Here is a 20,712-nt window from a genome sequence, read left to right as displayed (position 1 = left end):
CACCAGTTCATCTAAGTTCCTCATTCTGGTGGCTGAATGTAACAGTCCATGTCGCCTGGCAGACACACAGCCACACACTCCACCAGCCTGTCAGTCAATCTGATGAAAAACACACAGAAGAAATTCTGAGGACTGAAAGACTTCTTAAATTGGATGAATTGTTTCGTGAACCAGGGATACACAGTAAGAGAGGTAAGCACACATGCATGTGAGGTGTGAATGACATCAGTCAGAGATGTGCCAGGTCAGTAAGAGCTGTTCATACTCACACACACAGAAAATAAAGAAGATACGATGTTATCGAGTTATATATATATATATATATATATATATGGATGTCGGCTTGAATCAAATGTGTATTGTATGAAGTTATTCTATAGTAAACACATTTTTTATTTAAGTTATTGTTGAGTTTTTATTGGAAGTCATGGACTGTTTCACTACCTTGGATATAGGAGGCAACAAATATGGTTTGTCATCATAAATGCTGTTTTGTAATAATACTTTATAAGTTGTATAAATCACTGGTGTATCTTAATTTGAGCAGCTCAGTACATGTGATCAGATTTGTCATTCAGTTACATACAATTCTCCGGAAGATTATGTCCCATACTTTCCTTTCATTTTTGCCTCCACTTCAGCCCTTTGCTCAGTCCAAGGAGGAAGTTTGTTTGTGGTCATAGCAGTGTGTGTGTGTGTGTGTGTGTGTGTGTGTGTGTGTGTGTGTGTGTGTGTGTGTGTGTGTGTGTGTGTGTGTGTGTGTGTGTGTGTGTGTGTGTGTGTGTGTGTGTGTGTGTGTGTGGGTTACTAATCGGTACAGACCCTTGGTTTCCTGCTGTTTGCTAAATGTCAAGTTAAAAATATAACAGAGGCACTGAACCAATAACGCACCAGTAACAAACTGCCATCCTTAACAACACTTTCTTTGATTCACTTATATAAAAACTTTTCTGTCATCTGGGTTACAGTAAAGTAAACAACACATTGTACTGAGTAGTGCTTGAAATCTTGATCAAACGGAAAGATTAAGGTCAACCCTTCACCATAATCTGATTGTCTTTTTAGACATAAAATACATTTGTTCCCATTCTTTATTGTTAACATAATTTAGGAGCTAAGAACTTTACTTAGGTTCAAGCACAGGCTTTTGTTGGAGGCAAAGGCCTTTTAAGGGTGCGACGGACCAGGCTAAAAACTAAGGGGGATCGTGCCTTTGAGGCGGTGGCTCCAAGGCTTTGGAACGAACTCCCCCAGGGAGCCGCTGTCTAAGTGGAAATGTTTAAGGTGCAGCTGAAGACTCACCTTTTCCGACAAGCTTTTGGGGTCTCGGGGGAGGTGAGTTTTACGCTGTCCCTACACTGGTGTTAATTTGTACTATTGTGTTTTGTTTGGTTTATTTTGCCTTTTATTGTATATTTTACAGCTGTAATTGTGTATTTGACTGTGTACTGCCTGTAAAGCACTTTGTATTGTAGGGTGCTATATAAATACAATTTTACTTACTTACTTACTTTTTATGTACATCAAAGTCCACTTTATTGTCAAAATCTCCACATGTGTTATACATACAGAAAATTGAAATACCGTTTCTTGCAGTACCACAGTGCGAATGTGAACATGAACATATAACATATAACATAAATGTACATTATGTCCATGGCTTTTTTAACTCTCTTTTACAGCTAAATATGTGTGTTGGGCCGCTTAGTTGGTCCAGACTGAATCTTCTCAACTGAGACTCATCTTCCCCTAAGAACTAATCTTACTAGTCATAGCTGCTAACATAACTATTGTTTGCATGGTCCGAGAAAGCTTATTGTTCAGCAAGAATTAACATTAAGGTCAAAGAAAAGCATTGTCCAAGTAATGTTGGTTACACCCTCAGCTAGCATGGCTATTGTTCACACATTAGTGGCGTAAATGCAACAGGATGCAAGACTTTTCTAAAGAAAGTGACAAAATATGATTCCAACTTTTCCTGCAACCCAACGACTGATCATATGCTTTTGCTCTTGTTCGAAAAACATATTCTTTCAGTCTCCCTATTATTAAACAATACAACTACAATAGCAACCATTAGAGCACACAACAGCAACTCTTGTATCAGTAGCTCTTGACACCTGACTCTCATTAAGATTGCATCACTATTGTTTTGCATGCTTTGACTCAAAGCTGTATGACCAATTTGATTTTCTTCGGGAACTAAAGTAGGCCAACAATTGTGTGGCAGGAAGGCAACGTTGTGCTAACAAATCTTCTTTCAGCTGTCTCTGAGGACGAAATAATAAAAAACTATATGGCTAGGGATTGAAGGAAAACAATATTTGGTTGTTCTTTTTTTATTGGTGATTCCGCTTAACCTTTGACATGTGACCTGCATTCTTTTCTGAAGGGGAAATCACTGTAAGATTTATTGTTCTCATGTAACTATTGTTCTCATGTAAGTTTAAATTATGTTATTTCCTGCTGTTTACAGAGAAGTCAGTGGCCTACAGGGCTTGGTACACTTCTGTTACCTAGAGAAGCAGTGACAGTTGTTAATCTCTTTTTTAGAATGTTGGTGTTTATACTGTATACGACCCACTTCTGCTGCTGATATGCTTGCATTTTGTCAATGCAGTTTCTTATCGGACATATTCCACTTTGGCCATGATATCATTGTAACTGTGATTTACCAGGTCAATAAGTTAGTACACATGCCAAACATCTTTTGTAACACAAAATCATGTATCAATTGTTTCTTTTATGTGATTAATGCAATCGAAGCAGCACTTTGAAGCAAAAAATGAGTTTAGAACTTTGCACTCGAGTACATTGAGTATTTACTACCCTAGCAACTATAAAACAGCAGGTGACATTTTGATTTAACGTAAAACATGGTTACAAAAACAAATGTCCACACCACCGTAAAGTCAGACACTGCAATCATCATGCTGTCAGCGTAAAAAACTGTCATTTCACATTTCAGAGTTACACACCATGACCTTTTATTATACTTGGTAATTACAACACCTTCTCTGAAATACCAGCCCTTTCTTCACACAGGAAGCATTTGTTGACATTTAGTGGTCATTTAGTCGTATAGTGAAGTACGTGTCAGATCTTTTGAACTTTGAGGAAATAGCTAAAAATCACAAATTCGAAAAAGTGATAATACAAACCTTTAAGTATGACACAAGAGGAAAGATCGAAGTAAAATCAAATCCTGTTTTTTAGGTAACTAAAAAGGTAGTCAAATCCATTTTGAAACGGGTTGTAGTTCTAAAATAAACACAACACCCCTGTCCTAAAACCACAAAAAAGACTCATCCTACTGTGTTGAAGAGGTGAAGTGAAACGTAGGGTCATTTTTTACAACCAGGACTGGATCTACTTGGTTAAAGAGGAATGCAAGTTCAAACACTTTCACTTTGGCCTTACCATTCAGACCTGTAGGTTGCTGCTTAGTTTCAATCCATATCTCAAGTTAGTCTGGATCAGAAGCGATTTTCAGCTTTCCTATAATATACTGATTTTGATTAATTCGGCATGATAGGCAATTAATGTGACATAGAGATTTAATCAGTTGTATGGTGCTGTAAAGAAAATTCCATTCATATTTGAGCATAGAATGTCCAACATTCTCTACACCTGCTGCTGCTGCTTTAGAGTTTATAGGTCCATTTCCTCTTTGACTTTATTTAAACACCAAATGAAAAACAAAGTACAAATTAACAAGTCACTGGTTAGGTTCCGTGTTATTTTCACATGCATAAGCCAAGGAATCACAGGTGTTTGGTAGCACACATTTAAAGTGTTGTTTGTTTCACCAGCTGTTAATGTGTAACAGTCCAATTCACTCTTCCCTTTTCTCACTTCCCCCCGCAGGCAATATGGGCTGTATGGAGTCCACGCTAAGTCCGAATAGGAAGATCCCTGATCAGCCTGTACGTACTGACAATACACACTATGTCAGAGACCCCACCTCCAGTACAGATAAAAACATAGTAAGTAGTCAGAAATCTGGGCAGAGCAAAAACTGAATTTAATTTCTATAAAATAAGATACTGATTCCTCTTGCATAACAATCTGAAAAGTATCGAAGAAAAACCATAGCATAATAATCATGTATGTTGTCTTTTTCAATGTACCCTGGTGAATTCAAAATGTAAGTGGAGAATTTCATGAAAGGGGAATTATTCAGTTCTCATGAGAGCATTACACTAAGACATTTTCTAATAGACAGAACTTCTCTGTTGCACACGATTAATTCTAGTTGGTGTAAGTCCGTAATAAAGAAGTGTTGACAGTGGTAGACCAGATATGTATCATATTTTCATTGTTTCTGATAAACTCTTTGCTCTGCATTTGCAGGACCTGTTACCTGGGCAGGTGTTACAACAGTTGGAAGGTATGCCGCATTCCTTCTTTCTTTATTGTTTTTTTCATTCTGTCGTTCTTACTCCCTTTTGTACAATTATGTAAAAACACAATTTCAGGAAGCTTTTGCACTTTGTGCAAAAACATTAAACATAATACTCATTGTAAAACTTAGCAAAGGTCAACGTGCTACGATTAAAGGGGCCCTATAATACTTTTAATGGTTTTCCCTTTCCTATAGTGTGTAATATAGGATTTGGTGCATTTAAATGTTTTGCAAAGGCTAAAATCCCAACGTTTCTACCAGAGGGAGTTTCTCTCCGACACTAACACCCAATACAGTAACTCCCGTGCTTCCTTTGTCTAGTGCTCCACACATTGTATGCGATAAGAGGTGGGGCATCCCTAAAACCAATCACAACAGAGCCAGTCTGTTTTGAACATTAAGCCATGTAAACATGGCACAGTAAATGCACAAAACACAAATATGACACCTCAAAATGAGCATTATAGAACCCCTTTAAAGAGTTTGGACTAATAACTGGTCTCAGTATAGTACAAACATGCTCATATTTTAATTGAAAGGCTTGACAAGTTTTCATCCTTTGGGAAAAAATGTTTTACAAGATAAGCTGAACCAATATGAGGCTTTACCAGTCGGAATTAGCCAAATGACTACACCTTATTGCACTTGATACAGGAACCAGTCCTAAATCCTATAAATAACTAAGCCTTTTTGCACTTCCAGTTCCCTAATCAGCTTGTCAGTGTTTGTTCAGTTTTTTTTAAATACCTCACACTACTCACTAATGATTAAAGTTCCTTAGCATAGTCACAAGTTTAGTAATAACGGCTGGATCCACTTGGAAGCATTTAATCATTTAGCATGATAGCCAGATCCAGAATTCACCTGTTTGTATCACATTAAATGCAAAACTTAATCACAGGTCAAATGTCCACTAAAGGGTCTTTGAGTGTGTTTCTCTTCAATAATTGTGATGTCTTGTTAAATGCTGGTTTTCCTTGTATCGTGTCCTACTATTTGTCCTTGTTTGATGTTACAAATGGAGCTGCTGTGATGCTAGTAATATTTTAGACTTGATCTGACAATAAATTATTATTATTGGTCATCAGTTTTATGTTAGAATTGGGTCACCAGCTCGGCTTACAATAACTAAAGGACGTGATTCCTCTTTTGAATGCATTATTTTGCAAATAAATTGGATAAATACATCTAAAGTCACATTAGAGTTGCTTGTAAAGAGCTCTTTCAGTCTGATCATTTATTCATTTTGTTGTCCAACATGTACTATATTTTCTGTTTCCTGTCTTAGAAAACAAGGAGGTTTGTCAAATTGTGATTGGCCTTTACCCATATGAAGCTACACATCCCGACGACTTAGGATTCAAGAAAGGAGAAAAGATGAAAGTCTTGGAGGCGTGAGTGTCTGATTTTGATGGTAGACTGATTCAACATGAAGTAATGTTATTCATCATTTAGGAAACATTTATAAAGAATTGGGGACCAAAGATGAATGCTTATCCTAGCTAAAAAACCCTGTTACCTTTTAAACCCTGAAAGACCCACTGGTCTAATATGCCATTGCAGACTCTAGCATCATGAAAGTGTTTAAACTCACAAAGCATTCTTTAAATTTGACTGAAGATCCAAAAGTTTAATTTGTACCAAACTATTTTTGAAGAAGTATTCATCTAAAAATGCTAAAGACATGAAACTGATTGACAAAGTGCATCCATAAAATAAACATTGGTCCTCTTAATGTTAGCTTCGTATAATTACAATGTGCAGATTTGTTTACTTGTTGAAAGCCACTTAACTTTATGACACCAAGGTCCAGAGGGTATACACAATAATCAAAGAAAACATAAACATGCTTAAATATATGTATTTTTCCTGCAGACATGGGGATTGGTGGAAAGCAGTGTCAATGGTAACCAACAAAGCAGGATTCATCCCGGGCAATTATGTGGCCCAAGCTGACACCATAGAAACAAAAGAGTGAGTAGCTCCAACCAAATAATTAGTTTCTTCTCAAATAGCAGCTTCTTCTTTTTTTATTAGAATTTGTCAACATCCTATGATCAAGCTAAATTAAAAAAAAAAGAAAACTCAACTATAGACCCAACCAAGGTGTGATTTGTATAATGGGCGGAGTCTACTTAGATAAAACGGTGTTTTTTCACATTCTTTACAGGTGGTTTTTCAAGGACATCACAAGAAAGGATGCAGAGAGGCAGCTGTTGGCACCTGCAAACAAACCAGGCTCTTATCTCATCAGGGAAAGTGAAACACAAAAAGGTATGGGAATCTATCAACATATTGATTTCCTCCTGCACCATTTCTACTAACTCTTTTACATGCTTACTTTTTCATAGGAAGTTACTCATTGTCCATCAGAGACTTTGATGCCAAAGGGACAGAATCAGTCAAACATTATAAGATTAGGATGCTGGATAACGGCGGTTACTACATCTCTCCTAAAATCTCCTTCAGTGACATCGGTGCAATGATCAAACACTACCATAGTGAGTATCCAAAGCTAGGGAATGGATCCATTTAAACTCCTTTATTCAAAAAACTCAACCAACTCTATCTTTGGTATTGTTGATTTTGATGTAAACACTTAAAAGAAACGTGTTTTAAGCTAATGTTTATTCAGAAATTAAACACTAAAGCAAGTTTACCATAGTCATGACTGTGTGCGTGTTTACCTTCCAGACAAAGCGGATGGCCTGTGTCGTAAACTGGACCGTGCATGTGTGAAACCCAAAGCTCAGAAACCTTGGGATAAAGATGCCTGGGAGATTTCTAAAGATTCTATTAGGATGATAAAAAAACTGGGAGCAGGACAGTTTGGAGAAGTCTGGATGGGTGAGTATGTCATTTTTGTCACACACACACGCACACACACACACACACACACACACACACACACACACACACACACACACACACACACACACACACACACACACACACACACACACGGGGTGCTGCAAAAGTGAACCATGCAGGAATGTTCCATTTCCCTTTAATTAAAACAAAAATGACTTCCTGCTTTTGTTACCCAATAGGTGCAGTACATAGTTTGGGTTAAAACTATTGACAATATATATATATAGATAGACAGTGTGTCTCCGCTTCTTCCCACTATACAAAACAAAGCCCAAATATCCTGGATACAGGCACTGCCACCTTGTGCTGGTGTTGTCATTTGGAGCCAGAGTCTGTCAAGTAGTGAATGAGGGTGAGGAGCCGACTGTCATGGTCTCATTCATCTGTTTAGACACAGTCTATGTATGTTTGAAACAGACACTAATGGCTATAACATTTTAAATGTATATCTCCTTTTTTAAATTCCACTCCAATGTCTTGGCATTAGGGTTGGGGTTAGGATTAGGCTTAGAAAAAGACCTACATTAGCAACCATCTTGGAGAATAATGGATTTGTCCTGTACTTTGACCTTTAAGTCTGTCCCATATCCCATCCACTAACATGGAATATCAACCAAAGCTATCCACAAAGGGATTAAGTGAGATGTTTTACTCTTGGGTAACTGCGATGGTCAGAACTGAGTAAATCTGCAGTTAATATGCTCAAAAGTGTTTTCATGTATGCACCTGAAGTAAAGCAAAGAGTGGTCATACAGTGGGGCAAAAAAGTATTTAGTCAGCCACCAATTGTGCAAGTTCTCCAATTTAAAAAGATGAGAGAGGCCTGTAATTTCTATCATAGGTATACCTCAACTATGAGAGACAGAATGAGAAAAGAAAATCCAGGAAATCACATTATAGGATTTTTAAAGAATTAATTGGTAAATTCCTCTGTAAAATTAGTATTTGGTCACCTACAAACAAGCAAGATTTCTGGCTCTCACAGACCTGTAACTTCTTCTTTAAGAGGCTCCTCTGTCCTCCACTCGTTACCTGTATTAATGGCACCTTTTTGAACTTGTTATCAGTATAAAAGACACCTGTCCACAACCTCAAACAGTCATACTCCAAACTCCACTATGGCCAAGACCAAAGAGCTGTCAAAGGAGACCAGAGACAAAATTGTAGACCTGCACCAGGCTGGGAAAACTGAATCTGCAATAGGTAAGCAGCTTGGTGTGAAGAAATCAACTGTGGGAGCAATTATTAGAAAATGGAAGACATACAAGACCACTGCTAATCTCCCTCCATCTGGGGCTCCACGCAAGATCTCACCCCGTGGGGTCAAAATGATCACAAGAACGGTGAGCAAAAATCCCAGAACCACACGGGGGGACCTAGTGAATGACCTGCAGAGAGCTGGGACCAAAGTAACAGAGGCTACCATCAGTAACACACTACGCCGCCAGGGACTTAAATCCTGCAGTTCCAGACGTGTCCCCCTGCTTAAGCCAGTACATGTCCAGGCCCGTCTGAAGTTTGCTAGAGGGCATTTGGATGATCCAGAAGAGGATTGGGAGAATGTCATATGGTCAGATGAAACCAAAATAGAACTTTTTGGTAAAAACTCAACTCGTCGTGTTTGGAGGAGAAAGAATGCAGAGTTGCATCCAAAGAACACCATACCTACTGTGAAGCATGGGGGTGGAAACATCATGCTTTGGGGCTGTTTTTCTGCAAAGGGACCAGGACGACTGATCCGTGTAAAGGAAAGAATGAATGGGGCCATGTATCGTGAGATTTTGAGTTAAAACCTCCTTCCATCAGCAAGGGCACTGAAGATGAAGCGTGGCTGGGTCTTTCAGCATGACAGTGATCCCAAACACACCGCCAGGGCAATGAAGGAGTGGCTTCGTAAGAAGCATTTCAAGGTCCTGGAGTGGCCTAGCCAGTCTCCAGATCTCAACCCCATAGAAAATCTTTGGAGGGAGTTGAAAGTCCGTGTTGCCCAGCGACAGCCCCAAAACATCACTGCTTTAGAGGAGATCTGCATGGAGGAATGGGCCAAAATACCAGCAACAGTGTGTGGAAACCTTGTGAAAACTTACAGAAAACGTTTGACCTCTGTCATTGCCAACAAAGGGTATATAACAAAGTATTGTGAGGAACTTTTGTTATTGACCAAATACTTATTTTCCACAATCATTTGAAAATAAATTCATTAAAAATCCTACAATGTGATTTTCTGGATTTTTATTTCTCATTCTGTCTCTCATAGTTGAGGTATACCTATGATAAAAATTACAGGCCTCTCTCATCTTTTTAAATGGGAGAACTTGCACAATTGGTGGCTGACTAAATACTTTTTTGCCCCACTGTATGTCCATAAGCTTTTTATCATCTGGTTAGGAAATCTTTTCAAGTTTAAAGGGGTTTGCATCTGGGGGTTGGAGGGGTAAAGAAAAACCAACATACACACACACACAAACAAAACACACAGTCACACACACACACACACACACACACACACACACACACACACACACACACACACACACACACACACACACACACACACACACCAGAAAGGGTTGTATAGAGTGGGACTTGTTTCATTGCAAAGTTTGTGTGTGAATATTGATACTTACTTTTGTTACAAAGACTTTGACTGGTTTCAATGTGTTTAGCTTCTTTGATGCACATTTTTTGAAACACAAGGGAAATGTGTACATTGGTGTTATCTCTGTGGGTGGGGAATGATGAGGAAGTATGTGGCTAATTCCAGGTATTTTATGAAATGCCTGGACCTTCGAATATAAGCAGATTAGATTGCCTTTATTAGTGTGACCTTAAGCAGATTTGCGATTGTATGTCCAAACTCTACCAACGTCTTGGCATAGTAGGCTAAAACCATCTATTACTAAGCTGATCAGTGCAGGGATTAAAAAAAAATGGACAAAAGTAAACAGCTAATGGGAAAAGCAATTTTGACAAAAGCAAATCATTTGGCATTTCAAATATTTGTTTTCATTTCAGAGACATCTTATTGCACTGTAACTGCAAAAAAAGATTTTCCACATATTGATAGTGTGCATTTTGTCACAGCAATTTCCATGGCAAATTCAGTAATGATTGGTTTATACAATTTAATCTTCCCTCTAAAAATGGTTTACTGGCTATATATGTCATTGGTCAATGCTTTTGAAATTTTGATTTTGTCCTAAGTTCATTGTAGCACAAACGCCACTGAGTCAATGATCATGTCCAGCTTCTGGTTTATTACTTTCACAAAAATATATTTTTGTATAATAATAATCTTCTTTCACTTTTTACAAATGCAGCTTGCTACAACAACTTAACAACTGTGGCGGTGAAGACCCTGAAGCCAGGCACCATGACGGTCGAAGCCTTCTTGGAAGAAGCCAATATCATGAAGACACTGCAGCACAACAGGCTGGTGCGGCTTTATGCTGTTGTCACTAAGATACAACCCATCTTAATCATCACAGAATTCCTGGCAAATGGTAAATGAGCTTTATTTTGAACACATGGAAGATTTTCATATGTGAAGAACATGTAGCATATTAATAATCAGAGACATGCATGCAGAACAGATATGCAAAAAGGCTGCATAACCTTTCCTAAGATTGTCGGTACAATACTTTTTTTGTTTCTCTCTGTGGTCATTTTGTGTCACTTCGTTACTCTTGTGTTCGTTATTTTTGTCCCCCTTTCTGTCATTTTGTGCCTCTTTGTAGTCAAGATGAATCATTTTGAAGTCATTTTCTGTCTATTTGTAGGTTTTTTTTAATCAATTTTCAGTCATTTGTTGTCATTTTGAGTCTGTTTTTAGTTTTTGTTGAGTCTCTTTGTTGTTGTTTTGAGTCTGCATGTGTTTTGTGTCACATTGTAATTGTGTTTGGTTACCAGGATTGACTTTTTTACTGTTTAGCCCTTTTTTTGTCAGCTAGCATCTTTTTGTAGTTGCTTCTTTTCTCTTTGTGGTTGTTTTGCCTATTTTCATGGCCATTTTGTATCATTTTTTGGGTCTATTTTTGCAACTCCTTGTAGTTGTTTTTGTCTCTTTGTAGTCTTATTGTACGTCTTTGTAGTGGTTTTATGTCACGCTATACTCCTCACGTTGACACATTGGCCCTTAGTTCTGTGCCGGCAGGTAGGCATAATTAGTAACCCATCCATGAGAATAAGCATCCAGTAATAAAAAGTGCAAATGTCAGCAGAATAGAATTTAGAATTGTGACATAAAAAGTCATGTGATCACAAATTGACCTTTGGCCGTATTTGACAAAGGAGGTTTGCTGGTAAGCAAAAAATAAAACTTTGAATTTCTTCTAAAAACCTGAAACTTTATATTTAGAAAAAGCAAACAAGGATACACATGTAAGTATACAGTGTACCACATGCATGGACACACAAAACACTAACATTGTAAATATTCTCTCTTGTTTTTAGGGAGCCTACTAGACTTCTTAAAGAGTGACGAAGGATGCAAACTGAATTTACCCAAGCTCATTGATTTCTCAGCGCAGGTGATTTGCACACTGATCACAATATGCTGCTTTTCCCTATTTTACTCTGCCTTGATTGTGAAACAGACATAACATCACTTTTTCCATTGCTGAACTGAAAGGAGGAACCATAATCACAAGCTACAAACGGACACTTCACCGATTAAGTTTCCAATAATGAATTGATAAAAGATGATTATTAACATCGATTCAAATGGAGCAGTTCCTTTAAATCAATTATTATTGAACTACTTGTATTTTTTTACATGAAAACTTCTAGAAAATAATTACATCATTACAAAATGGCAAAGTAAAGCTTTGCTGAGTGTTCTTCCTTTTTTGATAACTGCACACGTAAGCCTGTGTCATGATCCTTGTTTTGTGTCTGTTTCCTGCTTTTATTTTGAAATGTTTTCCCCTCTTGTGTCATGTTTAGCTTCACCTCCTGTCTGCGTTTCCCTCCTGTGCCTGATTGTGTCATTGTGTTCACCGGTTGCCCCTGTGGTTCTCCTCCCCTCTCCAGCTGGGTATTTTTCTTTGTTCCCCCTTTGTCTCTTGTCCGGTATACGTCCTTCATGTGTCAAGCTACATGTTTTCATGTCCTGTATTCCCCTAGCTTAGTATTTTCATTAACAGCTTTTTTAATAAAGCTCAATTTTAGTTCAAACCCCCATACCTGCCTCCCCTTATTTCTCTGCATTTGGATCCTTCAGCCAAAACCCTGACAGCCTGTGACAAAAGCTTAAATATTGATTTGATGAAGTTTGTAAAGCATGGATCAGATATCAAAAAATAAAAGTACGAAAAGAAAATATATGTTGGTTAGCAGATTTGTGCTTTCAGCATAAGTAAAACCAATACAAATAGCTGGAACTGTGATTAAGGTTGAGCCGGGAAGGTAGGACCTTAGTTGTCAGGATTGGGGGAAGGACCCAAGTGCAGAAGCCAATAGAGGAGGCCGGGGTACAAACGGATAACAAAAGGCAAGCTTTTATTTATGAAAAAGCAGATAACACAAATACATAAAAAGTCCAAGGCAAAGGTATCACAATAAAAAATGCAGACAAACCGGTGGAAAATGGAGGGCTAACTAGGGAGATCCAAATCTCTACAGGGAACAAGTAAACAACGACCACGACACGACAAAGAACACAAAGAAAAGCACAGACTAAATACAGAGGAGGGTAATCACAAGACAAGAAACAGCTGGGAAGGGGGAGGAGACACACAGGGACAACAGGTGAGCACGATCAGACAATCAGACAGGAGGGAAACGAAAGACAGGAAGTAAACTACACAAGACAGGAAGTGAACAAGCCAAGACAGGAAGAGACAAAACAAGAAACATTTCAAAATAAAACCGTAAACTATAAATACAGAAACTGAGATCCTGACATTAGTGCAGCATGGACAAAGGCTTAAACTGAGTATTGCCTTGATTCAAGGTTGCAAACATTAAACAGACCAAAGCCTCTCTCCCTTCTTAACTCAAAGAACCCACACACAACAACAGAAAACCAGAACTTAAATACATACAAGACCAATCAAGAAGATAAGACACAGCTGGGCAGCAAAACAGGAAACAAACAGATAGTGACAGATTATTTACTATAGTTTGGTTTCTATTTTATTATTTTCAGATGTAGAAAATAATGATGAATCAAATCCATATTTATGACTTTATGTTATTCTGAGGAACTGTTCGAAGCCACTATGATTAGTTCAAGGTGAAGTCCAGTACATCAGCAATTTACAAAGTATCTTTAAATCTACTGCTAGCAATTTATTGTTTCTACATTAGTTTGAACTGGAGTCTTAAATTGCTTGTGTCACCCATAGACTTGTCTGAAGTGGTTAATAGAATTGGGCACTTCACATGTTAGACCGTTTCTTTTCATGATTTGTCATTTCATCTGTAATACGATGGCATTGGTGCATACCATTTCTTTCTTTTGCTGTTGCAGATTGCAGAGGGCATGGCGTATATAGAGGTGAAGAAATATATCCACAGAGATCTGAGAGCGGCTAATGTCCTGGTGTCAGAGAGTCTGCTCTGCAAAATCGCTGACTTTGGACTGGCAAGAGTCATAGAGGATGACGAATACTCTGCCAGAGAGGGTAAACTTTTTCTGTTTGAATGCCCATTGTTGTTTTTCAGTATTTAGCTGAATACTTTTGAAACATAAAATAAACCCCCCCTTTTTAGAGCTAGAAGTAGCATTGATGACATATGTGTTTTTCACAAGCCAGACTTTTAGTTTCATTTGCCAGTTCCTCAACTTTTTGAAGCTAATGTCATTCACTCCCTTACTGAAATAACCAACACCATCCTTTCATACTAACACCAGTCTTGAATGCGAAACTGTATCTATGTGTCATACAACCTGATGGTTACTGAACTGGAACCAGGAAACACTGAAAGTTCCTTTATAGGAACATAAAAAAAATAAAGCAGGTAAAAAAATAGATTCTGACCTTCATTTACATATTCCCTTGACAGTATGGGTCATACGCATGGAAGTATAGAGTTTTTTACATGCAGCAGATTTATTTGTTTTGGATTTAGATACAAAATGAATGGTACATTTGTATCATTGAGAATTTTTTTACCATGTCATCCACAGGAGCCAAATTCCCCATTAAGTGGACGGCTCCAGAGGCTATCAACTACGGATCCTTCACCATCAAGTCTGACATGTGGTCCTTTGGAGTTCTGCTCTATGAGATTATAACCTACGGGAAAATCCCATACCCAGGTTAAAAAACAAATCAACCTAAGTAGCAGTATTGCACTACTTATATTATTTGTCAAATGAAAAATTAAACCTAAGTAAAACTACAGTGTTATAATCTTTGAATGACTAAATAGTGTTTTGTGTATAAACACAAAACACTATTTAGTAATTAGCGTGGCTGTGCCTTTTATTACTTAATGTTCTTTTAATATATATATATATAAAAACCTCAATGAAACATGTACTTATAGTGATCAATTTGACAAGGACAAACATGGTTACAACAGTACAAGAGGTTTCCACTATATGATATTGGAATCATTGTATTATGAAGATCTACCCCCCTCTACTGGTGAATATTTACTCAAGCTGGTGACTACGTGTGTATATGGAGTATGTGTGTTGTCCCTCTAAACACTGCTATATTCACATCTGCATGCCTGCCTGTGATCTCCTCAGGTATGACCAAAGGAGAGGTGATGTCTTCAGTGCAGCGTGGCTACAGGATGCCTCAACCTGACAACTGTCCCGAGGAGCTCTACGCCATCATGATGTCCTGCTGGAAGCACAAACCTGAAGACAGACCCACATTTGAGTACTTGCAGAGTGTCCTGGGCGACTTCTACACTGCCACAGAGGAACAATACCAGCAACAACCATAGAGAGGGACACCCCAGACATTACACTCCAGATTATAATTGGGGCTGTTTTCATTGTTGTAATACTTTGTATATACTGGACTAAAGCCCTCATGATCTTGATATTGTCTCCTGTACATACATGTTTACAATGCATTTCCTAAATTGCTGTAAAGAGCATTCCCCTGAATTTACTGTACTGTACAACTCAAAGTTCTTTGTGCATATTCGAGTACCAGATCATCTCAATGTCAATGTATCTTTGAAAGGGATTGAACAAACAGGGGACATTATACAAAAGAGTTTGCAATGCTAGGACACAAGGTTGTTATTGCTGTCCAAAAAGCTGCCTAAAAGAGAATGGTTGTGTAAATAATGTGCCAAAAATTGAAAAAGGGGCATGCTGCATTTAGGATTAGCTTTTTAACTTTTCATTTTATAGTGTTATATTGAAATTGACTTATTATTTAATAAGCTGCTCTAACAAGAAATCTTCAATCTCTAACAAAATATTCTTAAATATGTTTTTTTTTTTGGTATTTCTGTTTGTTTTTTCTCTTCCTTAAATATCCTTGCATTGATCATCTTTAATCCCACTTCATATTGAAGTTCTGTAGATTATATATTTTTTGTTTCTGTGGTGTGAATATTATCTGTATTATTTCAAATGTATATACAGCTCCTGAAACAATTAAGAGACCACCAGTTTTTCTTAAATCTCATCTCTATATGTGTGGTAGCCATTCCAGTCTCTGTTGAATTCCAACAGAGAAATGTTGTCAGTAGTTTATAGAATATCAATCAATCAATCAATCCATTTTTATCTAAAGTGCAGAATCACAATGAAGCATGGTCCCAATACACTTTACAGTTAAAAAGGAAAACATACAGCAATCAATTTACAATAATTAAAATTAAAAGAGAAACAACCACATTACAAAAACATAAATGCTAAAAGGTGATAAGCCCGGCTAAATTTTAGGGAAGGCAGTAATGTAATGAATAAAGGTTAGGTCTTTAAAGGTTCAAAGATTTCAACCGACCGTGCTTCTTTATACAATAAAAAAAACCTGAGGAACTGATAATGCTGCAGTGGTCTCTTAATTCTTTCCGGAGCTATATGTAAGGGGGCTCTCATATAATAAAATTAGTAATCTGGCTTTGAAGTATTGTGACTCTTGGTATATTTTGTTCATATTTAAACTTCACCTTAAATGTAGAGAGGAAGAATAACCTATATTTTTAAAGATTGGAACCACAAGCTTGTTATTAATTTAATGAGCACTTCAGTTTTATACTTGTTGATGTTAGAAATTATATTTTGGCTGAAATATACAGTAAATTACATTTAATTAAGATGTCTTTGTATATTTAACTGCAGACATGACGAATTATTAGAAAGTGAGAGACACATGTTTCTGTTATTAATTCATTAAAATAAACCCTAAATAAGGGGTGAGCTCAAATAGCTGATCAGATGGCTGCAGAAACTAATTAATTTATTATAAAACAGTGCACATGCTTAAAGTACACAGTAAAAGACCACATTGGACGACGTTTTAGAGGGCGTTGTTGGAAAAGTAAGGCTTTAAAGTCACTAGTGGAGCAGCTTGGTAATATTCGGACTTCAACAAATCAGCTTGCGGAGAAACTGACGGTGGTTGCAGAGGTTACCAAATTTCTATTAAAAATCACATTTCGTATATCTCATACTGTGATACTGAATGCACAAGTGGGAGGAAGTGGAGCTCTTTCTGTTTGCTGAAAGGCATCATCACAGTCAGTCAGGTTCATGTTAAAGAGTGCAAGCTCAGTCTTTCTCACAACTTGTGAAAACACCTGTGAGAAGAAGAGGTGAACAGAAACCCAGCTTTAATCTGCCAAGGCATACTATTTTTACACATATATCTTTTTGCATGTTTACTTAAAGATTATATTTACCAGTGTTTCTCTGGTCCTTGCTGATCCACTTAGATCCAACCATGGCAGTAGGATAACATCTGTTCAGGTTTCCTTATAGAGGCTGTAGGTGGAGGTTTGACCCCAGCTTTCTGTGGGAATCTGCAGCTGGAGCAAGTGTCTTCAGGCGGCTGGCAAAGGCTGCAGGTGGAAGTTTGGATGGCAGCTGTGTGCAAGAGGTTTAGGAGCTGGTTCAGGTTGCTGAAAAAAGCTAAGGAAGTTGAGCTGCAGTTGACTTCAAGCAATGTAGATGGAGGTGCAATATGTGGAGGATGAGGAAGCACCTCTTGTACAAAGCTGTTGTAGAAGGAATTGTCCTCCGGGCCCTGAATCAGCTCCTGGTAGATCTGGAAGTGTAAAGTGCTGCATTTAAGAAAGGTGTGAAGTAGTAGGCACACGTGCACTGGCAGAGGCTGTAGATGGAGAGGAGTTTGTAATCTCACAGGCTGTAGCGCAAGGCTGGTGTTTTGTCTTAAGTGGATGGTAGAAGTAACAGGTGGAGGCTGGATGGTGGAGCAGGTGTTCTTTCAGGGGATATTGGTTGCTGTTGAGGCTGAAGCTAGATTGAGAAGACTGTTTCCAGAGGAGCACGAACTGATTCAGAGAAAGACAATTCATTAGTGGTGGGATACATTCAAGATCAACGGAAGTAATCTTAACTCAAACTAAAAATGTACACTTAACATAAAATACTCAAGAATAAAACCGTACACTAAACAGGTAATACTTATACTTAAAACTAAATACGTAACACTTAATACTTTATACTTATTCCTAAAAACTTAAACTAAACACTTACATTTAACACTTAATACTTATGCTTAACACTATAAATCTAACACTTAACTTTACACTTATCAAACTTAAACTTAACTGCAATACTTAAAACTACTAAAATGAAACTTAAAATGACTAAAATAAACTTAAAGCACAGTATTATTTAGACATGTCATCTTATGTGAGTGTGTCATGATCCTTGTTTCGTATATGTCATGTCTGTGTGTTGTGTGTTTTATTTTGAAATGTTTTCCCCTCTTGTGTCATGTTAAGCTTCACTTCCTTTCAGCGGTTCCCTCCTGTGCCTGATTGTGTCATTGTGTTCACCTGTTGCCTCTGTGTTTCTCCTCCCCCTTCCAGCTGTCTCTTGTCTTGTGATTACCCATGTGTATTTAGTCCCTGTTTCCCTTTTGTCTGTTGTTCGGTCGTCGTCATTTCTTCCCTGATCTTGTCCAAGATACCTGCCTGTTCCTGTCGCCCTTCATTTCTGAAGCTAAGTGTTTTTCATGGCCTGTGTTCCCCTTGCTTCGTGTTTTCGTCAATAGCTTTTGAATACAGCTCGCTTTTTGTTTGGACCCTTACCTGCTTCCCCTTGATTTACTTCACTTGGGTCCTGTTTCCCCAACCCTGACAGAGTGTGTCTTAGTGCTTAGCCCTTTTTGCTGGTGGATGTTCGGGCTTTGGTTCGCCCGAAACATCCACGTTGTAGAGCGGAGGCTGGACTCCAGCACCATAGGACACGTCCATGTGGACCAGACCGTCTTCATCCACTGTCTCTGTGAACATCGGACGGTCCAGTCGCTCCCACAGCTGGTGCTTAATACGACGACCCAGACCCAAACTATATGGACGCAGGCGACCGTTCTGGAACCTGTGAGGAGCAAAGAAACACAAAATAAATCTTTATGATGAAGGAAAATAGAGAGATAGATTTATAAGAGATTGGACACTCTGTAAATGAACTGACTGATTTGTGACACAACGTACCTCAGCATGGCATCCACAACTCCATGGTAGATGGGCTGGAACTCTTCGACTGAGTGGTTGTGGATCCTTGGCGGGTCGTCGAGGTGGGGGGGCACATAGGAGACAGGTGACAGGCCAGTAAGTTTAGGAGAAGCAGCAGGTTTAGGAGGAGGAGCCTCGGAGGTCTGCTTCCTTTTCTTGGGAAGGTCTGCAGAAGCAGCAGGGTGCCGGCGCTTTGTATTTGATACCTGAAGAAGGTCAGAAAAACACAAGAGGATGTCAGACTCTAGTAAACTTCTTACTTTACAACATACTTTCATCATTTTGCAAGAGGAAACATTTACATCAGATGCACTGCAGAGGATTACTTGAAATGACTGTTCTGCCCTCACTAAAGAGTTCCCCTTCTTCAATTAGACAGACAGATGACTCCCATCACACACCGGTCAGATTTGGTAGATTTATTCAAACTGATAGCATGTAAAAGGTGTAAAACTAAAATGAAGAAAGAAAGAAAATACACAATCAGCATAAAATATGTAATAACTAAGATATCAGATACACATCCCCAAAGATAAGGCCTACAACAAGCCTAGAAAGTTACTACAGTGACTAGCTGGATATATGAAATCGCATGTCAAACATTAATTGCTCTTACTTCGCTGAAATTACAAAAATATGCAGAAATAAACACATCAAGTAATTACACTAACAATATCCTGCAAAGATACTCACAGACGATGCTCCTATAAAGTGAATTCAAAAGAGGATGGAATAAGATGTAGCTGCTGCTCACACTACCATGCCAAAACTGGTCTGATAAACAAAGCATTCCAGGTGACTTCCTGTAAGTGTCACATGACTATCATGAATTTCAATATGACTGCCCAAATGTAAAACCCAACCCCAAAGCAAAGACACCACCTAGTGGCAGGAGTAGGAAATGCACATTAATTACTTGTAAAATAAACCCAGTCCAGCACACTCCCCGCCTGGTATCTAAAAAGATGCCACCTTTAACAAGGGGAGCTAAGAACGGTAACTCTAATCAGTCTCTGGGGAGAGGAGTAGGACGACCTCTGAGACAGGTCGCAGAAAGGTCTTGCTTGACCCATCCCTCGCAGTCTTGATCTCCACCTTTCTTACCCTCCCGTCGGTGCCGGGGAAGGTCTTGACGATGACGCCCATGGGCCAGTCGTTTCTCTGCAACTGGTCGTTTTTCAGGAGGATGACGTCACCTTCTTTCAGATTGCGTTTCTCTTTTTCCCACTTCCTGCGTTTCTGCAGGGTGGGGAGGTACTCTGTCCTCCATCGATGCCAAAAGGTGTTGGCGAGGCTTTGGACCTGCCTCCACTGCTTGCCGTAGAGGTCCTTCTCGTCAAACTCACCCTTGGGAGGAGGAAGGGCACTGACCTTCTGTGTGAGAAGTGTCGCTGGTGTCAGGATGAATGGGGAGTCAGGGTCTGTGGACACAGGAACCAGTGGACGGGCGTTCAGGATCGCTGAGACCTCTGCCATGAATGTTGTCAGGACCTCATGCGTGAGCTTTGCTGGGCCGGCCTTCAACAGCATCGAGTCCAGGATACGCCTTGCCAGTCCAATTAGCCGCTCCCAACTGCCCCCCATGTGGGAAGAGTGTGGTGGGTTGAAGATCCACTTACACCCATTGTCACTGAGATATCCTTGCACCTCCTTGTCACTAGTCACAGAGTCCATCTGCAACTCCTTACAGGCCCCAACGAAGTTGGTGCCACAATCGCTTCTGATCTGTTTCGCTGGCCCCCTGACTGAGAAGAACCGCCGTAGAGCGTTGATGAAGCTTGAAGAGTCCATTGACTCCAGTACTTCTATAT

General features: G+C 38.9%; 1 protein-coding gene across 2 annotated transcripts; it reads left to right on the top strand.

The window, feature by feature from the left end:
• Positions 1-6: 6 nt before the first annotated feature.
• On the top strand, positions 7-16,323 carry lyn (LYN proto-oncogene, Src family tyrosine kinase). 2 transcript variants are annotated; one of them, XM_063885660.1, is made up of 13 exons: positions 7-192; positions 3,868-3,926; positions 4,354-4,390; positions 5,694-5,799; positions 6,281-6,379; positions 6,576-6,679; positions 6,757-6,906; positions 7,100-7,252; positions 10,597-10,779; positions 11,729-11,805; positions 13,749-13,902; positions 14,409-14,540; positions 14,979-16,323. In XM_063885660.1, the coding sequence occupies exons 2-13, from the start codon at positions 3,873-3,875 to the stop codon at positions 15,179-15,181; spliced, it is 1,452 nt and encodes a 483-aa protein (XP_063741730.1). In that variant the 5' UTR covers positions 7-192; positions 3,868-3,872; the 3' UTR covers positions 15,182-16,323. The 2 variants fall into 2 exon arrangements, with proteins under 2 accessions (XP_063741730.1, XP_063741731.1); XM_063885661.1 differs by having other exon boundaries at positions 12-192; positions 3,868-3,986.
• Positions 16,324-20,712: the final 4,389 nt, after the last annotated feature.

The sequence above is a fragment of the Eleginops maclovinus genome, chromosome 6 (genome assembly GCF_036324505.1).
Source record: "Eleginops maclovinus isolate JMC-PN-2008 ecotype Puerto Natales chromosome 6, JC_Emac_rtc_rv5, whole genome shotgun sequence".
Taxonomy (NCBI): Eukaryota; Metazoa; Chordata; class Actinopteri; order Perciformes; family Eleginopidae; genus Eleginops; species Eleginops maclovinus.
The sequence above is the reverse complement of the archived record's forward strand: the minus strand, read 5'-3'. Positions and strand labels throughout refer to the sequence as shown.